Here is a 26,318-nt window from a genome sequence, read left to right as displayed (position 1 = left end):
AGAGGTGACGGAGCAAACTGAGGGACTCGCCGGTCTCCCTGCGCAGGGAGCAACTCCATCACAAAAGACAGTCCTCAGGGGAGGTCCCTTCAGCAAGTAGAAAGCACTATTTCCTAATAGCTCCCTGCCTACCAAGCAACAGGAGGATCGGGGCAGTTCTGCTTCACCGAGCGTGACAAGCAGTTATCGAGGAGGCAGCTCCCCGGGGACTCTGACCCTGCTATCTTCAACTCCCATTTCCATGCCGTTGGTACCTGACACAGGATGCCGTGATCCTGATGTTCAAGCACCTCGAGTCTCAGCGGCCAGAGCTCATTTAACTGAACCAACACGAAACAGCAAGTGAATTTCACTGCCTGCAGATACAGCGCAGTAGCGACGTTCCTTAAACACCAATACAGTTTGTGAGAGCCTAAAACACCAACTACAAGATTTAAATCATTTATTTGCGTGCTCTGTTTTCACACACCTCGCTCGAGGGACAGAAATTTATGATAAGAGCCTTATTCACCTGAACTCCCGGGCGTCAGCAATGGCAAGAGCCCGAGCGCCTTCCCGCCAGCCTTCCCGCTTTACCGCAGGATGAGGCATTGCAGGGGAGCGCGGAGCTGTACGGGCTGCTCCGGGGAAGCCTTGCCACAAGCCACAGAGCTGCCCCTCTGGGCAGCCAGCCACGTGGCCTGGAAGCCCCCTCGGGTTGCAGCGAGGGCGGGAGGAGCCAGTATGAAAATAAACCTCTCCGAATTATAAATAGTACAAAAGGAAACGAACGGCTGGCGCAGCCTGCCCGACGCGCCAGGGTGAAGCTGTCACCCCCCCCCCTCCACAGACCAGAAATCAGCCAGGGTGTGCCTGGGGTGGGGGGGGCAGCTCCTCTCCAAGATGTGCAGCCCTCCCACGGGGTGTGCAATTCCGCATCGAGCTGAAGTGCCAGGTATTGGACCACGACATCCAGTCCCCTGAGCTAAGGGAGGGCCAGGGGAACGGAGCACAGCTGCCTCCGAACCAGAGGACTGGGGATGATGCAACACCTGGGGAAGTCCTTCAGGAAGGAATCATGCCTTTATTCCGCTTTCTGTCAGCCATGACTCGCCGGTTGTGATTAGCTCTTGTGCTTTTATTTGCTTCCTTCTTCCTTCGTTCCTGCACCGTTTCCCGGTTCTGCCCGTGCCCCTTCACGTTCCCAACAACAGCGGAGCTGTCGTGCTTGTGCCTGCAGTGCACGGGGAGAAGGACGTCACGACAAGCACACTGCACGCGTGAAGAATAAAATGCGCCATTTAAGAACAGACTTGGGAGCGAGGAGTTGAGCCGTCAGACCCCGAGCCGTGGCTCACCTCAGCTCTGCAGGGTTTCTGCAGTGGCTGAGTATCCGCGTCAGCCACGCAGTGACTCCATCCTTTCACGCTCTGAGTTTGTCAGCTAACGCCAGCGATTACACTGCCCTGAAATCCCTGTGGGAGCTGTTCAGGCTCCGGGAAGCTGTGCTTTTCAAGATCCAATCTTGCACGGGGTTCTGCCGATCACATTAAAGGGACGTGCCACCCCATTTGATGAGACAGCACAACCAGCAGTGAAGTAAAAGCTGGGCAAGGACGTTAACACCAGCATGACGGTGACCCTGAAGACAGGAATGCTAAGGAACAGGTACGTCCCCTCAGCCACTCAAGTCAGCTGCAAGATATTCACTAATGCCAGCAGAGCTGTGGTTTCACCCCACAGAGGGAGATGCTCACTTACCCCCCCTTCCTCGCAAGAAAAGCCAGCCGCCTGGCTTCAGCTCTCTCCCGCAGTACGGCTGGGTCCTGCACGAAATGGTCCTACCGTGGGGAGGAAGGAAAGAGGTCAGTGCTGTTGTACACTCACCAGCATCACTCACAGAGCTAGAGCAGGAGCAGTTCTGTCGGACCACAGAACAGAGAATTCGTTGTTCATTACCTGTTCCTGCAGAACCCGCAGGGTTGCTGTCAGTGACACTAAACACAAAACCTGGCAGAAAACCTGAGACGACTTCTTCCCACATCCTACCTCTGCCAGCAACACCACTAACATCCCCATTTCCAGGATATCCATGACAACAGAGCCTCAGTGACCCTGACACCATTCTGCTGGCACCGTCTGTCTACGGAATAAAGGAGATTAAACCTCTCCACGGAGTAAGTGTCATCACTCCAGTAAGGCTAGCCTAGGAAGCTGCAGATAGCTGTACTCAGGGGACATTTCACAGTCCAGCAGACCACAGAAGCAGCCTCTCTGGAAAGCACCTCAGTCTCTGTGCCAATGTTAAAAGATTCCCTCTCTGAAAGAAGAAATCAATTCCCATCATCTCTGGCAAACACTAACAGGTGAAGCTGGTAAGACATATGATAAACCTTAATGCAATTCCAACAGCAAACTAAATGTCACCTTTGGTCTTTCCTTTTCAGCTTCTTCCTCTTCCTCTTCATCCTCTTCCTCCTCTTCCTGTCCTTCCTCCTGTCCTTTTGGTCTCAAGACTTGAGGAGTTGTGAATGGCCTGAGAATTAAGACACAAACAGTGAACAATGAAGAGAGCGCAGCCACGAGCGGTTCACTGAACAGCACGCCCTTTTCATTTCACGACATAGCTTTCAAAACCACAAGGCTCAAGTTTCACGGACTTGCTTCTTTCTCTGGAGAAAAAAAAAAGACTCAGTAGCTATCAGTAGCTAATATTTACTATGGGCAATTAACACACATACAATAATGGTTATATAAAAAAAAAAGTCAGAAAAATCCTGAAACCTTACAAGGAATTTCTCTGAATGACTGCTGCCTCTGGGAGAAGGGGATCCAGGCACCCCCACAAGGCATTAGTAAGGAGCAGTGGACTTGTACTTTGCTTTAGCTCACCGCTTAGGGAGCATCTGTTGTACAAAGATGAACCCTCAAACCTCAAGCTCAAACTCAGCCAGAAACACGTTAATGCTCAGAAAGCATTGTGCTCCGAAACCACTGTGCCTGCTCGGTGGTTATCCACAGCCCCAGTTCCACTGCTGTGCCCCAGTTTCACAGAGGGGGAAACGCTTGGAGAGGTCCATCAGGCTTTGTGAATCACCCTGAACATGCAAAGCAGCACAAAGGGCCTGCAGGGGGGTGAGTGGAAATCCACCACGTGCCTATAGCTCTTCTTTGATGTGTGCGGTTCTATTTTTATTTATTTATATTCTATTGGGATTCAAATCCACCATTCCACTGTCAAAGAAATAAACGCAGAACTAGATGAGCCTCGGTTACTTCGAACCTATAGGTGTAATTTTCAGCAATAACATCCAATAATTGTTCCTGCTGCCTCTCTGGAAGCAGAGAGCACTGAACACCTGAAAGACAGGAAAAGACCTGAGGGCCACACTGTTATAGGCAAGCCACAAAAAGGATGTAAATTGGTTTCAACCTGCTTTAGAAGGAGCAAAAAAAAGGCAAAAGAAACCAAATCGCCTGCCAGATGCATTTTGGCTTAGGCTGGAAATAGTGACATACTCATAACACACCAAAATTTAAAAGGTCACCTTCAGAAATCTTAAACCAGCTTTTAAAATGTCTTTTCTACCTCTAGCTCACATTTCTAAAACAAACATCCTACAAGACCCGTGCCAAACTAACCCTTTGCTCACTAAAAGCTGATTGCCTCCAGCCGCCAGTCGCCGTGCAGAACGCTGCGCAGTCCGTCACAGGCTCAATTCCAGGAGGCAGCATGAGAAGCCAGAGGGGACTGGCACAGAGTAAAACTCCAGTTGTACCATTTCCCAAATTTCGAGCTTTTGCTTTGCTAACCAGCCCTTTTACTTTACACTGCCCAGCGACACTCAGTCATTATGCCAGACAGCCCATTTCCCCCCGCTGCAGGACGGCTATCCTATACGCAGAAGCACTGCTGAGTGCAAGTTCCAACACGACGTCAAAGTCCCCTCTTAGATCTGGATGCAGAGCAGAGGTGATGGCCAAATCCTGCAGGCACAGGATGCGGGAGCTTGATAACTTCCTGGGTGCACGCCACAGAACAGCTCCCTACCAACAGGGGACAAGGAGACACCCAATATCCCTCCTCACACATTACGGAGAAAGCACCAGCAACAAAAAACGGGGATAGTTTGAAGCACGCACGTGCTCATCAAGAAGCAGTACCCAAATCACTGCTGCAGAGCTTTGCCCAAGCCAGGCAAGTCTAGGTGGGAATTCCCATCAATATAGCGCGCACTGAAGCCCCAGCGCCTACCTCCTGCTGATCAGCTCATCATCCGAGTCAGCATCATTTGCCCCCACTTGGTTTCCATCGTAAGTGTCATCGTACTCGTCCTCATAGTCCTCCCTGTAGAGCTGAGCTTCCCCTTGCTGCACAGGAACCTCTTCCACAACCACGCTGTACTGGCTGTAGCGCTCCTTCTGCTCAGCAATCAGGCGTTTGTCGTTCAGCAAGCTCCTGGTCGTCTCCTTCTCCCTGCTGCACTCCACAGCGTGGAAAGGAAGGGGCCGACACAAAGGCAGCGTCAAGATCTCTGTAAGTTACTTTTTCTCCTGCTATTAAGTAGAAGCTGAAGCAATACAGGTCCCACCCCAAACTTCACAAGCACTACTTCAGCCTTCCTGTTCCCCCTCTGATTTGTAACGGGACTGGTTGTCTGGCTTCTAAAGTCGGCCCCTCCTGGCTTGGAACAAAGTCATTTTTAAACAGAAGCCCAGCAATATTACAGAGTAGATAAGAACAGGAATGGGAGACTGCCGCTGTCAGCTGGGACAGAAAGGAAGGTTTAACAGAAGGCCAAGTGCAATTATACTCGAGCTGGATTTTGGCCAAGACCCAAATAACACAAGAATCTTGAATGGCAGACTCTTAGGGCTCGGACACAGCTCTGTGAGGCCCAGAGTGCCCTCTAACAGCACGCTGCAGCACTGCCTCACTGCAGCAGCACGCCTAGCTACAAACTGCAGACCAGGGCTGCCCGGACATACCTGTTCCCATAGTCTAAAACCTCAGCTTACAAAGCACGAGTTGCAAAATATGAATGTAGATGGGAAGACCCCCCAAAAATACCCGTGCAGCAAATAAGGATTAGCACAACTAAGAGAAAAAAAGAACAGTAGATCTGTGCTGCTGATCTAACATTTCAAGGCATTGCATGTACACTTTTTTGAACATTTAGACGGCAAGTAAGCAGTAATTTTAAAGAATGAAAGACCAAGAAACAGAAGTTTTGGCAGAAATATTGAAGAACAGCCACTGAGATGCTATGTCTCAAGCTGCACAAGGAAGCTCTTTGAAGTCCTGTTTTTCAGACCAACCAAGTATACACTTATAGCAAAGCAACAGGAAATCCACTTTCAAGTATTCACAGGACAGTTTGCAGCCCCCAAAGTTTAGGAGGAACACGCATCAGCGATCTATTTGGCATCTGGATATTGCCAGAGAAAGAATCTTTCCGAAGCAAACCTTTTGTGCATCAAGAACGGGTAGGCTTGTGTGATATTCTAGCAAGAACTGGGGAAGCGATCCAAGAAGCCTGATTTTTCTTAAGAACCTCAAAATACAGTAACATTATAGATATATTGCTTCCCTTCTCCTCCATGACTCATTGTTAGATGCCTGAAATTTAACTGCAAAATGCCCTCCAGAGCATGTGGTTAGTTCACACATACCTAGGCGGGGATAACATCTTACGTTGGTATTCAGCATGAGACTGAACTAAATATTCAATAATTGTTTCCTGCTGAGCTGGTCTGACGACTGCAGCAATGCTGCAATGAGATGTTTCAGGCAGCAATTCCAGGAAAAACAGTGGGAATTTTTTTTCTGGTGTTCAAGACATGCTCTGACTTCAAGAGACAGATTCACCTGGTGATTATGGCTGGACATGCAGAAACAGCCGCGATCACCCTTCCAGATCAGCAAAGAATCACGTATCCGCTACTATATTCATTTCCTCATGCCTGTTCTTCTCCTCATCCTGGCGTGGCTTTCTCCTTCTATTAACAGTCCCTGCCCCAAACTGCTCACACGTATCCACACAGCAGCTAGCACAACGGGGCCCAGCCTGCTCTGGCTCTTTAAGCCCTATGGCAACACCATGCGTAGCAGCAACGGCACTCTGAACAGAAGCAGAATTTGGAGAGGAAAGGATTTTAAGGAGAACAATACGGACAGATAGATACAATTAGAGTTGTGCGCAGGTCTCAAACTGGGTTAGGAAAACTCTATTACCCAGACACCTGGGTTTCTTGCTTGTAGAACAAAGACATCTACTGAAAAAGTTCAGCTTTTCGTGCTGAAAGGACACACTCCTCATATTTACGGAGTTCTGAGTGTTAAATCCCAGCGAGCAAGGTACCAAAGCTTACTCTTTGATTTAGAAAGCTACAGTCAGCTTTAGGTGTAGGGCACACATTGCTGATCTCAGCTAGTTACCTTCAGGTTTTAAGAACCATTCAAAGCATAAATAATGAGGAGTCTGGAGTCCTGTGCAGAGTTCTCTCCATATAAGAATGGCTTTGAAATGAAGCCATAGCCTGAGGGATGCCAGGCGACGCCAGGAACAGCAGCAGTAAGAGGTCACGTAACAGTATGGCAGAAGAGATGACAGCTTTCTCAAGGGGTAGTGTTACCCCTGGAGAGAAGACACGGCCTCCTTGGCAGCAGCCAGAGGGCAATGCCGTGCGAACAGGGTCCCATGACCCAGCTGAGGGATGACTTACGACTCAGGAAGCTCTGCGAGTGATCTGCAGAGGGAGCTCCCCGCTGGGTTATTCCACAGACAGGGTGCACGGTGCTGAACCCGACCCGGGGAGCGCTCTCAGCAGCCACCCACACGGAGCAAAACCTGGGGCAGCCGGGCAATACCTGAGCACGCCAGCGCATGACACTCCTGCAGACGAGGTGTCTGCCTGCACTCTGAGCTGGCCAACACGATGCGGAGGGCGAGACAATATCGTGCCCAGGAATCCTGAGCTACGGGCATTTCTCAAGTCTTTACCTTGTTCCGAGAAAAAAAATATTTCCTTGCCTAGTCACTGTAGCACTGTTGCTGAAGAACTGTTTGACTGGACTTTGGGACAAACGCGGTTTTCTCCTGATAGTTGGATGCAGCTTTGTAACCGAAACATTAACTGGGAGCTCCCAGGGTCGTGTGGCTCAGTCTGCAGCCACTCTTGTTTAGATTCCTTGTTCATACATACCCACATAAAGATCATACTTAACTGATTAGAGGAAAAAGCGTTCAAAAAGAATCTGAAACAAATCAACCATATTATTGAGATATGGCTGACACTAGCGGGAGCCAAGAGGAAATCGGCAGGGAGCGTGGCACAGAACAAAATGCCAAACCAGGCAAAAAGTGAGGCAAACACCCCTCTGCGGGGCTTAGAGCAGCAGGAACAAAGGGAGTCTAACCCCCCAGCGTTATCAGATTTGGAAGCGGATGGATATTGAAACTTCACTTGTATCTAAAACAAATCATTGTGTTATCTCTGAGTCACAACCTCAGGCTAGTAGAGATGGTTGCTTTTCAGGTTTGTTCTTCAGTGCAGGTTTAATATTAAGACCAAGAAGCAAGAACACAACATTACAAATGAGCTTGGCAGAGCAGTTGCCAGCAGCGTACAGAGGAAAGGCAATTAGGAAAAACACTGAACTGAAATCAACCCCTGGTAGTATTCAATTTTACTTTCCCAGAGAAAAAGAGCAAACAAGTGGGAAACATTTTTGATAAGCCTTAGCCCTGCCAACAACTTCCTGCAGAAACAAATCTGTAGGTTCATTCCTCCTGACAGACGGGGTTAATTAAAGATGCACAACACTCACCGCTTGCCTTTTTGTATCCGAGAGACGTCCACTGAATCCCTACTGGAAATATCAAACTCATCGTTCTGGAAAACATTATGGCGGGAAGTGAGTAGAGGTGTAGGGTCTGGCTTTGGCTGCCTGTAAAATAAATTAAAAGAGAGAGTGCAAACAGAGGTGAAGATGAGGAAGACCAAGTCCTCTCCTTCCTAAGACCTTGGTTTATCCTCTATCATTCTCACAGGCATCCACTGCATGCCACGATCCTCACTGTGCTGCTGGCTGACTGGGACACAGACTGTAATCCCTTCACTTCATTGCTGCAGTATGGTACGTGCACAACCACTACATGGCGCTGGTTTCAGGTAAAAGCCACGGTTTTTGAAACTTACCTTTGTGGGGAAACCAAAAGCAATTTACAGAAAACAAAAAGGAAATTTTTTTGCTCATTAAAGGATAAGTTAAACTGTTCAAGAGCATAGATTACCTAAAAGACCGGTCTCAAAACGGCGATTCAGTAAAGTCAAATGTTAAATATGACGAATTACACAGTGGCAAATATTGCAAGTGTCCTGCTGCTGAATTCGGGATATTTATCTCTCTGTGGCTCCTTTTTAATTTTGTCTCAAAGTTCCAGGTTATGTTTGTTCAATTTGTAAAGACAATGGTTTTTTGACTTACGTTCATTTTGTTGGTGCTGCTAGCTCAGCTGGGCATCTGAAAACGCTGCTGTGTTCACTTCCAAAACCAGCAGCGATCAAAATCGTACATTTGCTACTGAACTGACAGTTTTGTTTCAAAATGCAAAAGGCAAGAAAAAACATCCAGCTATGTCTTCTGTAACTGCTGGCTTTGCAGTACTAGCAGGAAAAAAAAAGAAACCTTCCAAAAACCCACCCCATGTCATTTGTGCCAGAGTCAGCAGATCTGACTCTAAGAGCATGAAGATTGTTGCAGAACGAAGATTTTTTTACGTCACTTTTTTAATAAAGACGCTTTCCTTTTTCAATGCAACAATGAGACAGTCTGCCTATTCCTCCATGAAATGTGAACAAACAGCACATTCACATCCTGACACTTAGTCAGAAACTGCTGTTGCAGCACAAACACGTGCTAGCAGCTGCAGACAACTAAAACAACTCAATTCCACTGCCAGTTACAAACCCTACAATCTCATGTACAACCCAGAGAAGCAAGCAAAAGCCTGGCAAGTTTGGAAATGGCAATTCAGATCCATTTTTATCTACCCTTTGACAACCTCCCTGGTTTAACTTCAACCACAGAACAGTAGCCTTTCAAACACTGCATTTTGCCCTGCAGATTGGATTTCACCTCTATTAGTTCCTTTAAGATGCCCTTTTCTGCAGGAGAGCTAGCACCTGAACACCTACAACCTTGTCCTCTGCAGCAAAATAACTTTTGGAGACAACAACATACTATTGCCCAGCCCAGGCTAAGCCTATGTCCCCATAACGGAATTTTAATATTTGAGAGTTTAATGGACAAGTATTTTCATCTCCCATCACAAAACATGACCCAGCATCTGCTGTGCTGAAATGCTGAACAGTGAATGTTCCCATCTTGTGTAAGGACACAACGAGGGTAGAAAGTCAGTGGCACGTGGCAAGGAGAAGCTCTCTCTGCAGCTACCTACCCCAGGAAAACACACACAACTTCTTAGAACTTTTCTGCTACAGGTGTCTAACCTTCAAAAGGAAGGATATTAAATAATAACCACAGTCTAAAATCAAAAGGCATTAAAACAGCACCAAAGTCCCGTCGCACACCTTCGCATCGTTCGGTCCAACTTATCCAAGGATGGCACCAGTTTATCTTCAAGTATGTTGTTGATCACCTGCTCTGCGTTGTAACTGTACTCTTCCAGACAGGCCAGGATGAAGCCCTCACCAAGGTCTGGCAGCAGGTCTTTCACCTGAGAGATCAGGGAGTCCAGCTCCACCCCTGACACCCTGGTAGGGGGGGCAGCAGCTGCACCGGCACACTACATAAACCAAACAGAATAGGTGGCATTACTGGAAAGCAGCAGCAGTTGGGGCAAGGTAGGGACACGTTAAAAAAGAGAAAGGAGCAGTCTTGGTTATCAGGATTTAAATAAAGCATTCAAAGACTGAAGTCAAAAGAAGAGAAAGCAGCTAAGTTGCTTATACTATACGAAGTCTATGATGGAGTTGGGCACACAACCACTTCTGTCTGTCCCTGAGTCAGCAAGAGTACTCCGGTAAATCCTTTCCTCAAATAACATACAAAATACACATTTTAAAAATATGCACAAGACCTACAATGATGAAGCGCAGTATTTGAAAAAAACACAGCGACAGGAATCCCAAGCCAACAGGATTTCGAAGAAATTTACTTAAAGATAAAGCCAGGATTTAGGTGTAGTTGTACTCAGTCTGCGCCAAAATTTAGCAAAGGCAAGAAATGGGATTAGATTTCAGGCAACCCCAAAAGCTGAGCAAACCAATCCTCTCTTCACAGACAAACGAAGTGAGGACAGAGGTGCTCTACCCACCTCATCCTCTGAGGCATATGCAGCCCCAAGCTCTTCTCTGGCCTCAGCAGTGCTCTCCGCCATTGCTGATGCTCCACTAGATGCTGCTGCTGATATTGGATCCTTAGTGACTTGTGCTTTTTTCCTGTCCACACCTTCCCATGCACTTTCCACTGCTTGGAGGATATAGGCTGTCCTGGTTTCATCTCTTAGAGGATAGATTAAGGACATTTCTCACGTTTCAGATGCTCATATTCAGACCTCACCTTGAAGTAGCTATGCATTTTTCAGTAACTCCCAAGCCTGTGCCTACGTGGAGTTGAACCTGATGACCTCCAGAGGTCCCTCCCAACATTCACCATTCTGTGATACTGCGATTCCCCCCTCTCTTTTTTTTTTTAAGAGAAAAGTTTTTTCAATCCTTTGATGCAGGTCATTCAGCTTAACCAGAGGAAGCAACAGTGGAAATGCCACTGCCATGGAAGAATCTAAGAGGGTCCGGGTTTGCAAAACATGGTGAGAGCAAAGGATACAGTGTGGAGGATGCCTGCTGAAGCAGACTGACATCATCTTCAACAGAAAACAGCTCATCATAGTCACGAAGAAATCTAAAAATGCAGAAGCAAGTTTAATCAGTTGAACTGAAGAATTAATTAGCTGCAGACCTGCCACATGCTGGCATCCCTGCTATGCCACTCTGGCCTCCTCACTGCTCAGGTAGCAAGAACGTGTACAGCCTCCCACCCGCTACGGAATTCCAGCACGTGCTGCCCTGTCTGGTTTTGCTCCCATTACACTGCAGCGACACTTCCCAGTAACCCATCAGAGCCAGCTGTAAAACTCCTTCTGATGTTCAGAGCCGTGAGCCAGTGCTGCATTATGGGGAAAATATGGTTTATGATTTGAACGTGAGCAGAATGACAGCAGTGCCAGGAGGACAAGATCAAATTCCCTGTTCTGCCATTTACCTTGCATCTTCAGCATTAGCACTCAATAACTTTCTGGTCTGATCACCCCAGCTGAAAAGCACAGATTAGTAATAACAGCCTATCTTGTCAAGGTAGCTAATGACTAAATTGCTATCCTCCACTTTGAAAGTCAGGATTAAAGAGAGTGAAGAATAACATTCTTCAGCGTCACACAACATCCTCCTCGTCTTTACAATAAAGTCTGTACCGCAGTCGGAAATCCTCTCACAGCAGCTCTCCCAGCTAGTTAGAATGATTTCTAACTCCCAAACGCATCATAACCCCTCATAATAATGTCTTGGGCAATTCTGGCGTAAAGAATGGAAGAGGAAGGCAAGCTGACCCTCGCCTTGGGCCTTTTTTTTCAGCCAGACTCACCTCCTTTCCTGAAGCACTGACGTGAAGATTTGTAGAAATTCTTCAATAAAAGGCTGAATATTCTCACAGCTGCAGAAAACAATGGCACAGAGTGAAAAACTCAGCGGTAAGCCTACCACATTGCACAATCTCCACATTCTGCTCAAACTAGTAACACTCATACATCAAGGCAAAATCCCATTTGAAAAGAGATTTCAGTTCACTTCTTGGCTTTCATTGATGCAAAGGGTCAAATGGAAACAAGCTTCTTTTATGGCTTCAGCAAACATTTCTGCCAGTTAGATCTAAAGCATTATCACAGTTACAATTACAAGGCTTGACAGACTTCACAAATCATTGTTTGATGCCTCAGACCTGCATTAAGCAGAAAAGGGTGTGTAGCACTTTTGCAATTGCACTGTATTATATGTCTTGGGATTACACCAGTGAACCTCCCAGAAAATATGTGCTCACTATGCAGGAACAGATGCCAAGCAAGCTCCTGCTGCAACCTTTCTGTTATAAAGCCTAAACCTTCCATTGCTGCTTATGCATCAAGCCTCGCAGCAGGACAGACTGCCCTTTGCATTGGATCAGTATTAACTATTAAGAAAAAGCAGAGCCACGGAGGCCAGCCATCTATGAAACCTGTAATGAGCACAAGCAAAGAGATCTGCCCAGTAGAGCACTGGGCTTGCAATCAAGATCCACGTTCTTGGTTCTCTCCCAAAATTTGCAGCATGGTTTTGGGTCATTTCAGTCAGTTCTTTCATTTATAAAATAAGGGCAGTTATACTTGCCTTCATTTTGAAATTACTCACAGAGCTATAGCTAGGAAGTACTTAGTTAACTATTTTCAAAATAGGAAAAAATCAAGTAACTGGCTAGTACCACAAAGCCCAAAGGCTGATACCTGCTTTCTAAGATGGGCTGCAGACACACTTGGTTTATGAGGATGTGAAAAGCTTCCATCACTTTCTTTCTGGAATGTGAAATTCTCCTCCACAAATCAGCAAAAACACTTCAGAGAAAGTAAAGAACACATTGTTGGTGTCAGCACAAGAAATCCAAATCTTTAACATTCCTCCAGAGTTATCCCTCTAGAGAAGGGATTTCATTAGCTGAATCATTTATTTGCTGCAAGGACCAGAGATCAGAGTCATTCCATACCCATTAAGAAAAATCCATGCTCTAAATAAAGTTGGTCTCAATCACCAATTGTCCTGACAGCTAGGCTCATGATATATCAACTGTATCAGCACAGCCTGTGCTTTGAAATGCAACGAGACCAGTCTGCACAAAGAGATATCATTCCCATTTTCACACTTTGTTACAATTTGGATGCATCTCCCATCAGGTTTCTTCTTAGACAGCAGTGAAAGAATCATTAGTCACCCCACTGCCCAGGAAAATATGGAATTAGAAAAGCTGCCTCTTCAGAGCTCTTTGAAGCAGCATAAAAAAAAATAAAAATAGAGATAGACTTTGCAGAGGTGGGCAAAGCAGCACGAAGTACATTTTTAACTAAGCCCTGAGAGGGTCTTACTGAAAAGAAAAGGCAAGTCTTTGCAGACATTTTCACCTGTTATCCTCATAATGCCTCTTCTTAATTGCAGATTCCAGCTCAGGAATGGCCAATTCATAAAATGATGCTAATCTGTAGAAAGGGGCAACAAAACGGTAACTATCAGCTGAGGTTTCCAAAATCATTTGCAATGCTAGAAGACAAATCAAACGCTTAATTTTACTCCTCACTAGCAGTACTCATTGGCATTACCCATTTTGCCATTTGTTTCCTGAAGCACAAGCAAGCAAATACACAATAGACAAAGAGCAGCAGCCTGAGGAAACAATCAACGTATCTTTAAAAATAAAGGCAAAGAAACACATTTGAAAAGCATCGTGCTACTAAATAGAAAAACCAATCTGCTCAGCTGAGAAAAATCCCAAGCACAAATTTGCAGTCTGCAAAGAGCTGACTGAGTCTATCCCAAGATAACCTCTCCCACCCCAGTATTCTTGTGGCCCTACCCCACTGTACTCTAAAAACTGGTTATGAAACAGGGTGTGATTTCCAACAAAGTTTTATTGGTCTGGCTATTTGTCTCTGCTGTAAGTGAGCATTTGGATGAAGGTATCCAACACGCAGAAAGCCTAAGAGGATGTTTCAGAAGGATGGACAGCGAGGAAACAAAGAAGGTTTGTCTGGTCTGGTTTCATGGTTTGTATCAGGCAGCCCACCCAGACCCTTTTCTTCGGGGACAGAGGATCAAGAGACGTGGAGAAGCGTGTCCTCACAGAACAATATCCAGTGCTGCTTCCTGAGTAGCTGGGTGTTACAAAATAAAGGTTTACAGCATTTTGCACAAAAGCCAAGCCCGCTGAACTGATGAGCAGGGCCTCCATGGGAACATTACATCCGTGTTTCATATTAGGTGCCAAATGCATTAAATGAATATCCTTGAGGCAAATGCAGCAGAAGCTGGTTGATACTTTTAGTCACAGAGAGAAATGAGCACGTGCCAACAGATTCAGACTCAGACTGGCTCCAAACATACGACACGCAGATCAGTTTTCCCTCCCCATACTCCAAAGACCCGGTGACTAGTCCATATTGAGAAGTAATGAAAATGTTGCTGTTGTCCCACTGCAGAGATCAAGAGTATTTTAGCACACCTCTGACATCAACAGCAGAATAAAAAGCAAAAGGCTCTCCTCCTCTGAGTAACCAAGCGTGCAAGCAGCACTGCTTGCCAACTCAAACAGCCACCAACAGCCCACCAATCTGCTCTTCTTTCAATAACTGACTCGACAACAACATCAGAGGATAGAAACCTACACACCCCGGAGCAGCATTACTCAACCTGCGGTCCATAAACCACTGACAGCTGCAAGACTTCAGAGGTCTGCAACAGGATTGGAAACAAAAGTAAAAAGAAAAAAAAGTGCTCGTTCACACAAGTAAACAAAACAAGGGAATTAAGTATAATAAATTAGCATTTCAGTTGGTCCTAAACAAAGTGACGAGAATCTACCAGGTGATCAGGGGGCTTAAAACACCCGGAGCAAGCTGGGAAGGTGTCACTCAAGGACTTGCAGCCTCTGTGGGAACTCTGCTGTCTGGTCCTTGTGACCATCCTGACTCACCGTCGCTGCAAACCAGAGCTGGGCAGGGAATTAGCTGTCAGCCCAGCTGTGACAGTGCTGGCTCGTCACCCTCTCCCAGGCACTCAGCTTTTGCCAAAGCTCAGTGATATTCTCTAGCACAAAACTGAAGCATAACAACAAACAAAAGTGTTTCTTTTCAGACCTGGACGGACTGTTGTTACTCCAAAAGACTTTCTACCTCCTATGTTTCAGGTCCTACGGCAGGAAACCGTTTTCATCCACACAGCTTTTCTGCTTGTCCCTCCCCATCCTTTCCTTTCAAAAACACGCTGGGTTTTGAAATTGTCATGGTTGCCTGACCCTAGGATCGCTCACGGGTATGATGAAGGTGAACATTTAACAGAAATTCTAGGCACCCCTATAATATTTTGTGTTATCTACCAAGAGCCTGGGTATTCCCACAAGTCTGAACCTAGCAGTCCTTAGTTGCATTTAATCTGTACACTCTTGTCAATAAAGGCACTGGGACAGGATACTGCTGCACATTCAGTATTTTTACTTCACCAAAATAAGCTCTGTCTGCAGCCCAAGATGTACCTGTAGCAAAACTCATGTTTTTGAAAGGTCTGGCAAGCCAATGGGAAGACATCAAGAAACGCCCAGAGCGTTGTGCAAGTGTCACACAAGTACAGCACAATATCCTTCAGCTCCTGAGAGAGAAAGAACAATTACTGAGAGAAAAAGCACGCAAGGCTTCCTAAGAACACAGTATAACCCACTCCACCAGGGACACATCATGCTCAGGCCAAGCCTTTTTTCTTGGTTGCAGGAAGAGAGTCTGCTATCAACCATAAGCACTTTGTTACTGGGCCTACAGGCCCAGAGACGACACCTCTAGTAAAACTTCTGTCCTTTAAAGATCTACAGTGCAATCCCGACTGCTCGCTCTTGTTAAAGATTCTGTTAAATCACAAGAATCCTCGTCACTTCCTGTTTTGGACAGTGGCTTTGCCCTCTATATATCCTCCACATGCAGTATTTTTCCCCATCTAGCTGAAAACACTGCATAGCAGTATTACAGGAATTCAAGAGGTGATTTCAGTGGTCCATTTCAGTGCAAGATGCATTCCCAGGATGGCTGTAACAACCCCCACAATACAGACGACGTGATCTGTCTCAGCACCCAGCACAAAAAAAACAACTATTAAAGGTGTACCGTTGCTAAACAAACATTTCTGAAGAAAAGACCAATTCTGATCCCTACCAGGATCATTTTGAGATTTCTGTCAGATGCTGTTACACTGCTTATAAGCTGGTTAAGTGAAAAAAAAAAATGCTGCGTTTAAAAAGAACTCGTGATACGGTGGATATGCCTGAAATGCACGATCAAAGCAACAGACTCATGGTGGAAAGGCTTTACCATCAAGTCATATGACAAGCAGTGAAACAATGACATGCTGACATGCTGCCCGAGCTACGTGGGAACAGAATGACCCTCTGCGGTCTCGGTGCTTCACAGACCATTCCGTCTGCAGGACCACAAACAGTAAAGGGCACAGAGCAACAGTTCACCTGGAGGGGCATGTTCCCGGGAGTCACATTTACTCTTTCTTCCAATTTCTGGGGCTCAGCAGAGGCTCCTTCACATTGCAAGCCACACTTATGCAAAATATTGTTGAACACCTAGATCGAGAGAGCAGAAAGGTGTTAAAAAGGACTGGGGAAAGCAGTGGTACATGTCTTATCTTATTAACAACCACTTCTACCATCATCTATACAATACGTGACTATTTCCACACAGCACAGAGCTGTGTACAATGAAAGCTGCACCAGATTCTTGCAGGCTGCAGCAGGAGGGGCCACACCCCTTCTGAAACTCCACGGGAGTTGCAAGCAATTCAGCTGCAGCTCTGTATGTTGGTGGTGCTCAGACAGGGACTGTAGCTAACCCGAATCCTTAGCTACGTGAGAAAGATCAGCCAGCAAGGTCTGCCAAGACCAACACTGTGAAGTCAGCCCGACTTGCAAGGGAGCGGTGGGACAACTTGGAAGTTGCCACCACCTCCTGCTTATGAGCCAGTCTCAAAGGCATTCCTGCCCTCTCCTTTGAGGTTAGCAGGACAAATTTTGTGGCTCTTGTTTATAAATGAAGACTCTGTGGGAAAGCTGACAGAATTAGGTTCAGGATTTCTAACAATCTCTGGTGTAGGACCAGTTTAGAAGCAACTCTCTTCCAATCTCAACCATCCTGTGAGCTCTTCTTCATTGGCGCCTTTGGAGACTTGTCGAAGCCTCCTCCCAGAAGTAAGCGAAAGGGTGGCTAAAAGTACTTGAGTTACATACTTGGGGTTAATATTACTATTCCACTGGCCACATACTCTCCTAAAACCTGCACAGGTATCAACTCATTTCATTAAGGAGTGTAAGCACATCAATAGTTTAATGGATTAGTAATGACATACCTTTGAGCTGCCACATCTGAGATGGCTTTTGCAAGGTTATCCCTTCCAAGAGATTTTTGTTTGCTTCCAAGAACTCACAGCATTAACGCTAACTCCTTCTACTATGTCAAACCTTAGCTACCTCTCATCGTGTTATTTTAAGTTTTAATGCTTCCCCATTCAGGGGAGATAGGAAGAAGAGTTATTTACTGTTTGAAAAGCCTAACAAAAATTCCTTGAGATTAACTGCCAAGAGAAGGCCTGGAGCTGAAGGAAGGTAACAGGAATTAGCGATCAAGTAATGGTTTCCGGTAAAGGCTCAAAAACTGACACACTTGAGCATAAATGAGAGGTAACAAATACAAATGAGAGCTATAACAAATACATTCTGCTCGTTTGTGACCACATTCACTCCTCCCCCCATCCCCAAAACTACGCCACCGTGCTCAGCCCTGGGCTGAGCAAAGAAGCAGTACCTGGAGGACAGTGGGCAGAGTTTCATCTAGGTCACCGAAGTAACTTGGCTGCTGAGTGAAGATATTTTCTGAGAAGAGAGGGTGAAGGAGACCACTTCCCATTAGTTCAGACAGTCATGTCAACAAGCAAACCTACACCAGAAGATAGACTTTTACTACCGACACCCCTCGTCCCCTCCAGATGTGGGTAACCCCCATGTAGGACTTGGGCACGGATTCACTTCTCGACTCTTGCACAGTGCCTGCTCCTACAAAGCTGTCCCGTCAGCTCCTCAGTGAAACTGGAGGGCTGCTAACAAAAGCATGCGCGGCAGAGCAGAGCAAAGGAGATGTCAGAAGATTCACGCCTCAGGCAGAATCGATGAATAATGCAAATACTATCGTTAAACATTCCTAGCTCCTTTGTTTAACAAATGGAGTTGACTTTTAATTACTGATAACAGTTCAGCATACACTGGAAAATGTTCTGTAGAATATTTCTTAAAGGTAATGAGGCTTTAGTAATACCTGCTATTATATTACCAGGACTTCATTACCTTTACAAAATACTCTACTGAGTAATGGCACGCCATAAATCCTGACCAAGGAAGTACAGAGGCTGCCTCTTTTCCTGTGAATTACTGTTCAGACTATGAAAATTAACAGAGTTCTCCAGCAAGGACAGAGCACGGGTAGGAGTTATGAGACAGGTTTCAAAAAAATTTATTCCTAGAGAAGAACCTAAAGTTTATCAAGTTATGAATTACACTGCAGAACTGCTCACGCCATTACTCTTGACAATATAAAGCAAATAATCAGGTGAACAAATCATTGGTCACTTAACATGCAGCATTACTGCGTCGCACCCCAGAGGGTACGTAAAATTCAAATGAGGTTTCACACACTTGAATCTTCTGAAGAATATTTTAATACCCAGATAATTTATATTTCACATCTGAAAGAGAACTATCTATCTTGTCATGCTTCCTTCCCGCCTCTGAGGCTTGACAGCTAAATTTAGAGTGAAAATTAGCGAAAAAGGACAAAGGGATTCAAAAACTCTAAGCTTCTAAGCTTTTCTGGTCTGGAAATGTGGCTGTGTCACATGATCTCTAGTGCTTCCCGTGCTAGTTTACTTGGAAACGAGACAGAAATAATCACCAAAGGAAAATACTTCATGACATGAACTGCAGACAAATTGGGCTAGCATTTAGGAATAGACTCACTTAATCCAAGGTTAGGTACTCTTCCACCTGTTGCTCAGGTGGATGTTAAAGATCACAAGTAGCTCTCTTGGGAAGAGAGCACGGGACAAACCCAGAAGCTAAACCAACACGCACCCGCTTCTTTACCAGACTCCAGTGTCCAAGGCTGAGCTGTTGCTTAACATGCACTTGCCGCTGCGGGTGACTGTACAGATACAGAGATGTCTCGGGACAAGCACAGCTTGAGCAATGCTCTGAAGTGCTTTGCAGTTTGAAAGCACTACATAAATCAATGCCTGCATTGAAATTTCAGGTTCTCCCACTTCACCAGTATGCTGCAGAGCCACACTGTCGGATTTTGCAGAGTATTCACAGTCCTCTCACACTGCGGCTAAGAACAACTACGTATTCCATTACGTATACGTATTGTTTTCAGAGCAGTGACATTAGTATACAACCTCATTTGTTGCCTGCCATCCTAGGCAAGGAAAAGCCTAAATGCAACAAGCCGTTCCTTGGCTTTAACTCACCGATCATCTTCTGGAGCAGGGGACCATTTCCCTTTCCGAAGAGCACACAGAGATCCAGAATCTTAGGGATGTCGAACAGGAAATTGTTGTAAATAATTTCTCCAAAGACGGAGGGAGTGATGAAGTGATCCTACAGAGAAAAAAAAACGTCACATAAAGGATATTCTATATCTTACCTTACAAATGTCATTATAATGCTGCAGTTCTTGGTAAAAACATCTCTAAGATGAGCATTGAAGGTTCTGCTTCACAGGAGGCAGCAACTCTGTTTACACCAGTTTCTGCAGACCTTTCTATCCCCACATTCCCAGCTGCTTGTCACTGCCACCGCACCATGCCACTGGCCTTGCACCTCTGCTGACACAGCTAAGCTGCGCCCTGAACTGAAGCAATTGACCTAGAAGTTAAAACAAAAGGCAATTGGTTTACGGTTGGTTCAGTTCTCAGTCCTACCTCACTACATGGCCAAATAAACTGCTGGGCTGACACAAAAAAGGCTCAGCTCAGGAGTAGGAATAAGTAGCCAGGCATAGGAAGAGCTTAACTGGCACGGACGCTGAAAAAAATCCACATGAAATCCCAGCCCGAGGTTATTGGTATCCTGGAAAAGGAGAATCGAGGCAGCAAAGATGACTGCACCAGTGACAAGAAGTAGGCAGGAAACTCAGAAACTGCAGCTCTGTAACCTGACTGCTAAAATCTGTGTCCAATACATGACTCACAGCACTCAAGGAATTTCTTTTAAAATTCTAGATGACAAAAATTCCATTGTCTGTGACACGGGAAAGCAAGCAAGCTAAAACGCAATTTTGGAGTCAGTGATTTTCAGAAGACAGATTTGCCTAGGATGGCAAACGTTTTCAATCACAGAGAAAGGCAGCACGCACATTTTCCCTGCCAGAGCAGAAGGCCTGGGCTTTATGCTGGCTAGGTTCAATTTCTAGAACTGCTGCAGACTGCCTGCATGACAACAGACCATTCATTCTCTTCAAATTACTCAGCTATGAAATGGTTTCAGATGCTTGTCTGCCTCATTGGGGTGGTAAGATTTAATCAGATCCCGGAATGAAAGACACCACAGAGGTGTCGAGTATTTTTGCTGAAGCCGTGCCAGCTGCAGGCTCCAGCATTCCTTTCACCTGCTCCCTCCCTGCTCCAACTCCCACCCCAAAACCTTTCCTCCGTGTCCGAATGTCACCACTGCGATAATCACACGAATCACCGCGCCGCCAAATAACACCAAGTGAGCCAAGGAAGATAGCAAGGGAGCAATTGCCACAACACGAGGTGCCTCATCCTGCCCAAAGGCTCGTGAAAATTCCACGGCTGCTCACGGGAGCCGCACTCACACAATTAGGGATGAGTATGCCTCTCAATTATGATGCCAAGAAAACAGTAATTTAGAGCAACCTCTTTGTGCGTCCAAAACACGGAGAAAGTTCAAGCAGAGAGGAGCGTTAGCACAGCTGACGTGACGCTGCACGGCACAGGCAAAGTGGGACCGAGGCGGCGAGTACTCTGCCACCGGCGGCCTGAAAAGCCGGTATTCCACGCAGCCACAAAGGCCAGCTTGCTCTTTCTTCTCTCGCCCCAGCGTATCACAGCACCACGCGTCGCTAACCTGCTATTACAGAGTCGTTTGCCTGGATCTCCTTCCTCAGAAATCACCACATAGTTCAGATGCCTCAGCTCTGAGTGGTTATCATCTCCACACAGAGCGGCAGACTGATAAAAATAGACGGGGAGAGGAACGCAGCTAGGACACGCAAATAAGAAACACGACTCATTTCTCCAATCGCCTTTTTTCCTAAGCTATACAGCCTGGAGCGTCCGTAAGGCAAAGAAATGTGTACCTTGGACTCCTTGTGAGTGGACATTCTCAGGAAAGTCAGAAAGACGCTCCGATGAAGACGTTTCTGCATGTCGTTCACCTCTGGATGGCAATCCAACAACACATCAAACTTGCGAGGAGCGTGGCACAGGTAGGAATCCAGACATTTCTGAAGCGTCTCATCAAATATCACCTTGCGCAACAGAAGGCAGAGGGGCAAGGAGGGAACGGCACACAGTCAGAGGTTGCACTCGCGGGCAGCCCAGCTAAACCGAGAAGCCAAAACACTCAGGATTCACCCATCCATGAAACCCAATCAAACTCGTCAAACCAACAGTGAAGAACCTACAGGGAAATACTACTTTATTTGCAATCTAAGGTGCAGTAACTAAAACGCCTGACGAATGACATACCGAGGACGTGCGAGTCTTTATGAAGGTGATTTAAAACCCGTGGCTTTTGCCAGCACCTAGACCATTCGCATCTTTCCTCCAGCATCCGCGAACAATTATTACCTGGCACCAAAACTTATCATGAGGCAAAGCCAGGAGCCAGTCCAGATCATCTGCAATGAATTTTGCTCGCTCCAGGAATTCTTCCACCAAGGCAGGATCTCTGACAACAGGTGGCGGTCTGTATAGCACAAAAGACCGATCTGCTTTTATTTCTGGGTGCTGCAGAAAGCCAAAAGACTGTATTAAAACCACAGGACAAGGGACAGGAATGCCCAGTTACCATCTGCGCTGCTCGCTGAATTTTTGGAAGCTGACACAAAAGTCCCACTTTGATACAATTTGTCACTCAGTTCCCTGACAACTTCCAATTTTCTAATTTCCAGACCAGCAGGTTTGTGCCCTTACTTTTCGGCAATGTTTTCAGACCTCTGTAATTCAGCAGATGATGCTCCTTGCGCTCTATTACCCGAAAGCCTTGCAAAGCAGCCCTCCCACACCTCCAAAACAAACAGCAGCAGCTTAATGTCATGCCTTTGAAATGTTGTCTGTGCCCTCTCTTTTTCCTCCAAGCTGCTTCTCGAACAACATTCCACAGAGTCACCCCAATATGACCACCATATGCAAAGAAGAAACTTCTTCCTGCCCTTCCCCAGGGTTACTGAGCAGTCTGCCCCGATCCCCCCAGCCAGGAACGAGAGGCACTTTGATAACAAGCAGCAGCTTCGAGCTCTGCCTCAGCCCACACGAATACCCAGGGTAAACTGAGCCAGCAGCGTTAGCAGCAGGCCCCACTTCTGCAACGCGCCCGGGAGGAGGCTCTGCCCAAGCCTCCGTGGTTCTGGAAGGAAAGGCCAGCTGTGGACGTCATTTTGTGCATGACTTTGGATGTTCCTATGTGACAGCACGGGCAGGCCACTCTCGTGCTAGGCACGAGCACGAGGCAGAGCCTTCCAGTTCCACCCTGCGGTTCCCACCCGAAGCCACAGGGCGGGAGGGCTCGGTAAGCACAGAGTTGTCCCGGCTCCGAGCTACGCTGCACGCAGCCTGCAAAAGCTCCCAAAGCGTCCCCTCCACTGCAGCGTTGCTAACCAGGCTGCTCCTTGAAAGGACGCGGAGTTTGAGGAGAACACCGTTTATTGTCGACGTTGAACACAGCCGAGAATTTTTGTTTTGACGGTGGTTAAGTGAAAACTCGCTACCCGAACGTAGTAAAACAATGTCTCGAACAGGAAAGCTGTCCAAACTTCCCCATATCCCAGGCCGAAGACTAGCTTTACCCAGGTCTCAATATACGAGAGCAATTTGTTCAAGGTCTTGTTTGGCTTTCAAGAACGAAGCAGCTCACCAGTGCCGGTAACGTTCTCAGCTTCCCCGTCTTGGGATCCTTTTCTGTCAGCTGGAGTTCATCCAGGGGCAGGGCTGGCATCGCGCTGACTTGTTCCTGTCCACGGCAAACAGAAAAACAAAAGCAGCACAGGAAGCGTGTTACAAGGTCAGTCAACCAAAGGCATAACCAAAGAGGTCACAGCCCCCCCCGTAACACGCACGGCGGCTGGAAATACGCCTGCATGGAGCAATTTTTGCACCCCCCAAATACTGAGCCTTTAAGGAACACCCAAGAGCCAGCTGCACACGCCTCAGAGGAAGCTTGTAACACGGTGCTGTGCCTCCGTCCCTGTTCCTAGCAGGGAGGCCACACGTATCCCCGGGGACAACAACGAGCTGGTTTACGGGAGCTTCACCTTTAAACCTGGTTCCTGAAGAGCTGTGCTCAACTGCCTGCGTGGCAGTCTGTTTTAACGCTTGCAGCCTGTCTCCTGACATCACGAGCTGGAGAGGCAACCAAAAGACAGCCCGCCCACAGACTACTGGAAGGAAAGTTTCGGTTCCTGCGTGGCAGCTCCCCTCAGTACTCATCCACATAAGGGATGCAGCGTGGGCTTACAAGACACGGCCTCCCTTCCCCTGCCGGTTTCCTGCGTGTGCTCAGAGGTCCACCTTTTAATTGTCAACAGCATTTGTGGACACAGAAGCGTTTTGACCGGCGCTCTGAAATTAACTCTAAGTCAAACCTTAGTTATCGGAAAGCGATTTGACGTGCCCTTTTTAAAAGCTTCAGAGAGTAATACAAAATGGAAATTGCCAGTTAACAAAGCTTTCCATCTCCTCCGTTCTACACCAGCGTGACGTCTGTGAAACGGCACTGAAATACGTTACGCTGCCGTTAAGATCTCACACCACGCGTGCCCTTACGTGCGCGTTCAGCTCCGTTCCCGCTGCCTGGACAAGGGGTGCCCCTGCACCCGGACAGCGCTGAGCCTAGAGCACCTTTCTGAGATCCCGAGAACGGATTTGGCCAAACCCTGTAGCACGCAGCGCTTCGGGGGCCGATGTTTTGACGAAAAGACCGACGAGAAATACCCGGGACCGGCGCATCGCACGGCTGCGGGAAGCGCAGAGAAACGTTCACGCGGCTCTTGTCGTCTGGGGCTTATTCCCGACGCCCCGCCAGAAGCGAGGGCTCGCAGCACGAAGCGCACCGCCTGTCCCCTGCCGCCCCCCCCGAGCCGCCTCAGGGCCGGCCCCGCGCTGCCCGCCCGCAGGCTCGGGCCCGGCCTGGAAGGCCCCGAGCGCGGGGAACCCTCCCCGGGAGCCCTGCGGCTCCCGGAGCGGCTCCCGGAGCGGCCCCTGCCGGGCCCCGCCGCCCGGGGCTCCCCCCGCCGCCCCCGGTCCCCGCCCCGTCACCGTGCGGCCGCGGGCGGCCGGCACCGCGCTTCCGGAACCTCAGCGGCTCTTCCGGCGGCGACCGGAAGTGCGTGGAGGAGAGGCCTCCGAGGGGCCTCCGCGGGGAGAAGGGGAGGGGCCGGGTGCGGGAGCGGGGCCGGGGCTGAGGGGGCGGGGCCTGGGCGAGGGGGCGAGGCCTCAAAGGCCCCGCCCCTTGGCCGGCCGGGGGGGGCGGGGCGGGCTGCCCCGGGCCCTCCGAGGGGGCGGGGGGGGGAGGGGCTCGCTGCTCTCTGCGGCTCCCTGAGGGGACGCCGGGGGGGCTGGGGTCGGCCTCGTGTCGCAGATAACCGCGACGGGACTGCAGGGGGTGGCCTCAAGCTGTGGCGGGGGAGGTTCAGGCTGGAAATGGGGAGCCGCTTCTCTCGGAAAGAGCAGCCAGGCGTTGGGACGGGTTGCCCAGGGAGGTGGTGGAGTCCCCGTCCCCGGGGGGGCGTTCAGGGAAAGGCTGGGCGTGGCGCCTGGGGACACGGATTAGCGGGTGGCATTGGTGGGGGGGGATGGTTGGACCTGATGGTCTCGAAGGTCTCTTCCATGGTCTCTGGAGGTCTCTTCCAGCACTAATGCCTCCGTGATTCTAGGATTCCCTGTGCCCAGGCTGCTGGCCCTCTGAGGGACACGTCTGTAACCACGCTTCCGTCCCCGCACAGAACCATGCAGGGGGCCCCAGGCAACCCGTAGGTACCGCATCCCGCCAAGAGCGGGAAAATAAATTAAAAAAATATATATATATATGTTTGGGACTTGACTTGCACCCACAGCATTGTCTTTTAGGGGGAGGGAAAGCACAGTGCAATCCTTGGAAAGGAAACCAGCTGGGCCAGCTGGTCGCCCCGTTCCCAGGTGGGTCTCAGTCATTTCAGAGCTAAACGAGAACCCCGGGATGAAGGGCCCGGGGAGGCGGCACGGGCAGCAGCCCCCATGGCCGCGCTGCCCCTTTCTTCAGCTTTGTCTTCCCTTTGCTGCTGAGGGAGGTTACTGGATACCACCAGTTTGACGCTGCAGGACCAGCTTAATTCTTGCCAGTTAATGCAAGCTCTGTTGATCTTAACAAGAGATTACATTAGTCAAGCTTATAAACTCCGAAATCAGACATTGCTCAGCCTGCTTTAATCACCTCTGGGATGAAAGGGAGATAAAGTCTGGGACTTAAAGCATCCGACTCTCACTGCCATACAGGTGCTCTCAGGCATCTCGGGTCTCTCCCCTGACTGCAGGGACCTCCTCCTAAACTTCACACGGAGTTGAGATGACCACATCGTGCCCTCTGTTATTCCTCTAATTCCTCTAATTAGGAATCAGATGGTAATGAGGTTCCAGCTCCCAGTCCCCCAATCCAACACCCTCAGAAACACCGGACAGCCGCTATCTCGGTGTGTAATCACGTTACGGATGTCCCTGCTCCTGCATTTCATGCACAGCAGCAGGAAGGAAGGGGGAGAACACCCAAGGGGCCTCCATCAGCTCCATGGAGAAAGCTGGCTGCCAGCTTCTCCTTCCCAACACTGTCACATTTGGTATTTTCTTATTAGCATGCTGGCATTTTCTCTCTAGCAAGAACGCAGCATGGACAGGCTGTGTTGCGTTTTGCATTCCGTAGGGTACTATTGATTTGCACTTTAAATGTCACACCAGGTTGTCGAGGAGCCTGCGATTTTAGCCAATCTTTAGCCATACCTTTTGAATTACTAATTTTTAAAGAATTAACTAGTACTTTTATCTCTCAAACATCACGCAGACAAGTCAGGCCCTCAGACAGGACCCCGGCACCAATGTGCTGTGCGAAACACTTATCAGAACAAAACTCCAGTAATTATGTCAGATTCAAGGTTTGCTCTGATTTTTTAGTGGAGGATAATATTTGGCAATTGAAGCATGATTCGTTT

The 26,318-nt window shown here is 47.9% G+C and overlaps 1 protein-coding gene across 5 annotated transcripts; it reads right to left on the bottom strand.

Moving 5' to 3' along the window:
• Positions 1 to 427: 427 nt before the first annotated feature.
• On the bottom strand, positions 428 to 24,499 carry ASCC2 (activating signal cointegrator 1 complex subunit 2). 5 transcript variants are annotated; one of them, XM_040576816.1, is made up of 19 exons: positions 24,397 to 24,499; positions 22,997 to 23,092; positions 21,712 to 21,870; positions 21,219 to 21,389; positions 19,366 to 19,495; positions 17,652 to 17,719; positions 16,307 to 16,417; positions 15,332 to 15,444; positions 13,209 to 13,283; positions 12,540 to 12,647; positions 11,648 to 11,716; positions 10,835 to 10,909; positions 10,323 to 10,509; positions 9,577 to 9,791; positions 7,811 to 7,930; positions 4,235 to 4,459; positions 2,407 to 2,515; positions 1,741 to 1,820; positions 428 to 1,213 (listed from the first exon to the last, which is right to left on the bottom strand). In XM_040576816.1, the coding sequence occupies exons 2-19, from the start codon at positions 23,075 to 23,077 to the stop codon at positions 1,045 to 1,047; spliced, it is 2,265 nt and encodes a 754-aa protein (XP_040432750.1). In that variant the 5' UTR covers positions 23,078 to 23,092; positions 24,397 to 24,499; the 3' UTR covers positions 428 to 1,044. The 5 variants fall into 5 exon arrangements, with proteins under 5 accessions (XP_040432750.1, XP_040432753.1, XP_040432749.1 ...); XM_040576819.1 differs by having other exon boundaries at positions 21,712 to 21,829; positions 24,397 to 24,441; XM_040576815.1 differs by lacking the exon at positions 24,397 to 24,499 and adding an exon at positions 24,073 to 24,123.
• Between the last annotated feature and the right edge of the window lie 1,819 nt (positions 24,500 to 26,318).

Source organism: Cygnus olor, chromosome 17, assembly GCF_009769625.2.
Source record: "Cygnus olor isolate bCygOlo1 chromosome 17, bCygOlo1.pri.v2, whole genome shotgun sequence".
In the NCBI taxonomy this organism is placed as follows: domain Eukaryota; kingdom Metazoa; phylum Chordata; class Aves; order Anseriformes; family Anatidae; genus Cygnus; species Cygnus olor.
This window is presented reverse-complemented; position numbering and strand designations above follow the sequence as displayed.